Source organism: Oncorhynchus gorbuscha, linkage group LG10, assembly GCF_021184085.1.
Source record: "Oncorhynchus gorbuscha isolate QuinsamMale2020 ecotype Even-year linkage group LG10, OgorEven_v1.0, whole genome shotgun sequence".
Taxonomy (NCBI): domain Eukaryota; kingdom Metazoa; phylum Chordata; class Actinopteri; order Salmoniformes; family Salmonidae; genus Oncorhynchus; species Oncorhynchus gorbuscha.
This window is the reverse complement of record NC_060182.1, coordinates 90,843,076-90,849,075: the sequence shown is the minus strand read 5'-3', so window position 1 is coordinate 90,849,075 and position 6,000 is coordinate 90,843,076. Positions and strand designations below refer to the sequence as shown.

The 6,000-nt window shown below is 39.8% G+C and overlaps 1 protein-coding gene across 5 annotated transcripts in view; it reads left to right on the top strand.

Annotated features, from left to right (window-relative positions):
- Positions 1 to 6,000, top strand: part of LOC124046732 (neurexin-3a-like) — a 707,599-nt gene that overhangs the window by 666,857 nt on the left and 34,742 nt on the right. For all 5 annotated transcript variants that reach the window (XM_046367446.1, XM_046367444.1, XM_046367445.1 and 2 more), the window contains one exon: positions 3,316 to 3,406. In XM_046367446.1, coding sequence (XP_046223402.1) covers positions 3,316 to 3,406 — 91 coding nt within the window. The remainder of the gene's footprint in view (positions 1 to 3,315; positions 3,407 to 6,000) is intronic.

The window sequence follows — 6,000 nt, the reverse complement described above, 5'->3', positions numbered from 1 at the left end:
CTACAAACCCTAGCAGTATATATGGGGCCTACAAACCCTAGCAGTATATATGGGGCCTACAAACCCCAGCAGTATATATGGGGCCTACAAACCCCAGCAGTATATATGGGGCCTACAAACCCTAGCAGTATATATGGGGCCTACAAACCCTAGCAGTATATATGGGGCCTACAAACCCCAGCAGTATATATGGGGCCTACAAACCCTAGCAGTATATATGGGGCCTACAAACCCCAGCAGTATATATGGGGCCTACAAACCCCAGCAGTATATATGGGGCCTACAAACCCTAGCAGTATATATGGGGCCTACAAACCCTAGCAGTATATATGGGGCCTACAAACCCTAGCAGTATATATGGGGCCTACAAACCCTAGCAGTATATATGGGGCCTACAAACCCCAGCAGTATATATGGGGCCTACAAACCCCAGCAGTATATATGGGGCCTACAAACTCTAGCAGTATATATGGGGCCTACAAACCCCAGCAGTATATATGGGGCCTACAAACCCTAGCAGTATATATGGGGCCTACAAACCCTAGCAGTATATATGGGGCCTACAAACCCTAGCAGTATATATGGGGCCTACAAACCCTAGCAGTATATATGGGGCCTACAAACCCCAGCAGTATATATGGGGCCTACAAACCCTAGCAGTATATATGGGGCCTACAAACCCTAGCAGTATATATGGGGCCTACAAACCCTAGCAGTATATATGGGGCCTACAAACCCTAGCAGTATATATGGGGCCTACAAACCCTAGCAGTATATATGGGGCCTACAAACCCTAGCAGTATATATGGGGCCTACAAACCCTAGCAGTATATATGGGGCCTACAAACCCCAGCAGTATATATGGGGCCTACAAACCCTAGCAGTATATATGGGGCCTACAAACCCTAGCAGTATATATGGGGCCTACAAACCCTAGCAGTATATATGGGGCCTACAAACCCTAGCAGTATATATGGGGCCTACAAACCCCAGCAGTATATATGGGGCCTACAAACCCCAGCAGTATATATGGGGCCTACAAACCCCAGCAGTATATATGGGGCCTACAAACCCTAGCAGTATATATGGGGCCTACAAACCCTAGCAGTATATATGGGGCCTACAAACCCTAGCAGTATATATGGGGCCTACAAACCCTAGCAGTATATATGGGGCCTACACTGTACAGTACAATGATGAACCACTGATGACTCCATTACTCCCTTGCTATTTATCATTTCATAAAGCTGCTCCATGACAACACTTAAATTATCCCCTCTCTGATCTCCTCCTGTAAAGACATGCAGAGGCTGAAAAACGAGTTCATCCGGAGCGAGGGAGAGGAGAGATAAATCAGAGATGGAGGTGACGGAGATTGTCAATGATCGAGCCGCCCTACCAGCTCAATAGCCATGATCGAAAGCAATGCAAATCTATGCATACTGTTAGACAGGGTAAGATGGAGGGGGCAGGGGTGAGAAATTGGACCGAGTTAACAACCGAGTTAACATCCGTGAGGAGATGTCGCCAGGGAAATATCATGGTTGGCGTTTGAAAGAAAGGCTTTGATAAAGACAGCAGAAGTTTTTCCATTACCCGACAAAGTAAAGAGTGAAAGATAATGAGCTGGCAGTCGTCAGATCAGACTTAAACTGTACAGTATTATGATGAATACTACACTGTACAGTATTATGATGAATACTACACTGTAGAGTATAATGATGAATACTACACTGTACAGTATAATGATGAATACTACACTGTACAGTATTATGATGAATACTACACTGTAGAGTATAATGATGAATACTACACTGTACAGTTTTATGATGAATACTACACTGTACAGTATAATGATGAATACTACACTGTACAGTATTATGATGAATACTACACTGTACAGTATAATGATGAATACTACACTGTAGAGTATAATGATGAATACTACACTGTACAGTATAATGATGAATACTACACTGTACAGTATTATGATGAATACTACACTGTAGAGTATAATGATGAATACTACACTGTACAGTATTATGATGAATACTACACTGTACAGTATAATGATGAATACTACACTGTAGAGTATAATGATGAATACTACACTGTACAGTATAATGATGAATACTACACTGTAGAGTATAATGATGAATACTACACTGTACAGTATAATGATGAATACTACACTGTAGAGTATAATGATGAATACTACACTGTACAGTATAATGATGAATACTACACTGTACAATATAATGATGAAGAACTACACTGTACATTAAAATGATTAAGAACTACACTGTGCAGTATAATGATTAAGAACTACACTGTACAGTATAATGATTAAGAACTACACTGTACAGTATAATGATTAAGAACTACACTGTACAGTATAATGATTAAGAACTACACTGTACAGTAGAATGATTAAGAATTACACTGTACAGTATACTGATTAATACTACACTGTACAGTATAATGATGACTATTACACTGTACAGTATAATGATGAATACTACACTGTACAGTATAATGATGAATACTACACTGTACAGTATAATGATGAATACTACACTGTACAGTATACTGATGAATACTACACTGTACAATATAATGATGAATACTACACTGTACTGTATAATGATGAATATTACTATGTACAATATAATGATGAATACTACACTGTACAGTATAATGATTAAGAACTACACTGTACAGTATAATGATGAAGAACAACACTGTGCATTATAATGATTAAGAACTACACTGTACAGTATAATGATTAAGAACTACACTGTACAGTATAATGATTAAGAACTACACTGTACAGTATAATGATTAAGAACTACACTGTACAGTATAATGATTAAGAACTACACTGTACAGTAGAATTATTAAGAACTACACTGTACAGTATAATGATTAAGAACTACACTGTACAGTGTAATGCATTAATTTGAGAGGGGAGTTTCACTTTTGTTTTTCTACTGTGCCTGGATATGAACTCAAAGGAAAACTTTACATTGAAAGGTCCTTTATGTATGTTTTCCCTTTAATACTGAAGATTTTCTAGTAAGTCAATAGGAAATGTAAGATTGTGTATGAAATGTTCAATTTTATATTTGTCATTGTTCTCTGACCTCATTGTTCTATAGGGGGGGGGGAATTATATTGAAACTAATTATCTTATTTGTCTGTGTGTTTTTGTCCACTTCCTGTCTATGTCCGTGTGTTTGTACCTGTGTTTCTGTTTCTCCTTTCTTTTGTGTATTTTGTTTTGTTCTTCTTCCGTCATGTGTTTGGCCCATGAAGCAAACGACTGACGACATGGTGTCTTCGGCAGAGTGTTCCAGTGATGACGAGGACCTGGAGGAGTGTGACTCTGGCCGTGCAGGTGGGCTAGGTTAGTTTCCCTCTGCTTGCTCTCACGCTGCTCTATCTCTCACTCCATGCACACCTGAGGATCAAACACTGCATCCTATAAAGCATCGTAACCCCATGGACACACAAAGTGTAACTTCCAAAGATAGGAACCCAAAGGACAAATTATGGCAAGACTGGAGATTTGTTACGTTAAAATCTGACTGAATTACAGAAAACATAATACATAGCAAAGTGGAAAATAGTGAAATCCGTCATGGACTATTCATACTATAAAATCATATATGTTGCTTCCAAAAACACTGTAAACCATATTAGTTTGCTGATTTACACTTGCCCATGGGGTCGTCTGAAGTGGTTAACATGGTCACCAAAACACATGCAAACGTTGTCCTCTCAGCGTTGAATGAGAGAGAGAAAAAAGACACAGTTAGTGTGAAGATGTGCCATGTTCTCTGTGTTGATGCTTCAAAATGCATCATACCCTGTTTAGGTCCAGTGCTCTATCCACGTGGCACTGTCCTGACTTGCATTTTGACTCATGATACATTTTGAGATTATCTTCTTAAATATTTGCTTTCAGTGAAATTACTGCGTGATTAGATATCTAGCAGGAATTAAAGTATTGACTCATTTATGTGTGTTTGTATTTCATTTTTTAAATGTTTCCATATTTAGAGGCTTGCACTGTAAAACATTTAATAGAGAAGAGATATCAATGAATTTCTGTGTAGAGCGCTGTGGTTTTATTGTTGTTGTTTCTGCATCAAGGTGAACATGTTATCCTGCTGTCTTATTGCAGACCAAATAGGAAAAATACAATATTGAGCTGACTTAGACGTCCCAAATCATGTTCCTCTGAGCTTCTTGAGAGAACTTGGGTTTGCCTTATCTTGTTTGGATAAAATCTGAAAAGCCAGCTCTCTGGCACGGAACTGTGTGTACCAAAACACCAACATGGAACTGTGTGTACCACAACACCAATATGGAACTGTGTGTACCACAACACCAATATGGAACTCTGGATACCACAACACCAATATGGAACTGTGTGTACCACAACACCAATATGGAACTGTGGATACCACAACACCAATATGGAACTGTGTGTACCACAACACCAATATGGAACTGTGTGTACCACAACACCAATATGGAACTGTGTGTACCACAACACCAATATGGAACTGTTTGTACCACAACACCAATATGGAACTGTGTGTACCACAACACCAATATGGAACTGTGGATACCACAACACCAATATGGAACTGTGTGTACCACAACACCAATATGGAACTGTGTGTACCACAACACCAATATGGAACTGTGTGTACCACAACACCAATATGGAACTGTGGATACCACAACACCAATATGGAACTGTGGATACCACAACACCAATATGGAACTGTGGATACCACAACACCAATATGGAACTGTGTGTACCACAACACCAATATGGAACTGTGTGTACCACAACACCAATATGGAACTGTGGATACCACAACACCAATATGGAACTGTGGATACCACAACACCAATATGGAACTGTGTGTACCACAACACCAATATGGAACTGTGTGTACCACAACACCAATATGGAACTGTGTGTACCACAACACCAACATGGAACTGTGTGTACCACAACACCAATATGGAACTGTGGAAACCACAACACCAATATGGAACTGTGGATACCACAACACCAATATGGAACTGTGTGTACCACAACACCAATATGGAACTGTGTGTACCACAACACCAATATGGAACTGTGTGTACCAAAACACCAATATGGAACTGTGTGTACCAAAACACCAATATGGAACTGTGTGTACCACAACACCAACATGGAACTGTGGATACCAAAACACCAATATGGAACTGTGTGTACCACAACACCAATATGGAACTGTGTGTACCACAACACCAATATGGAACTGTGTGTACCAAAACACCAATATGGAACTGTGGATACCACAACACCAATATGGAACTGTGGATACCACAACACCAATATGGAACTGTGGATACCACAACACCAATATGGAAATGTGTGTACCACAACACCAATATGGAACTGTGTGTACAACACCAATATGGAACTGTGGATACCACAACACCAATATGGAACTGTGAATACCACAACACCAATATGGAACTGTGGATACCAGAACACCAATATGGAACTGTGGATACCACAACACCAATATGGAACTGTGTGTACCACAACACCAATATGGAACTGTGTGTACCACAACACCAACATGGAACTGTGTGTACCACAACACCAATATGGAACTGTGGAAACCACAACACCAATATGGAACTGTGTGTACCACAACACCAATATGGAACTGTCTGTACCACAACACCAATATGGAACTGTGGATACCACAACACCAATATGGAACTGTGGATACCACAACACCAATATGGAACTGTGTGTACAACACCAATATGGAACTGTGGATACCACAACACCAATATGGAACTGTGTGTACAACACCAATATGGAACTGTGGATACCACAACACCAATATGGAACTGTGGATACCACAACACCAATATGGAACTGTGTGTACCAAAACACCAATATGGAACTGTGTGTAC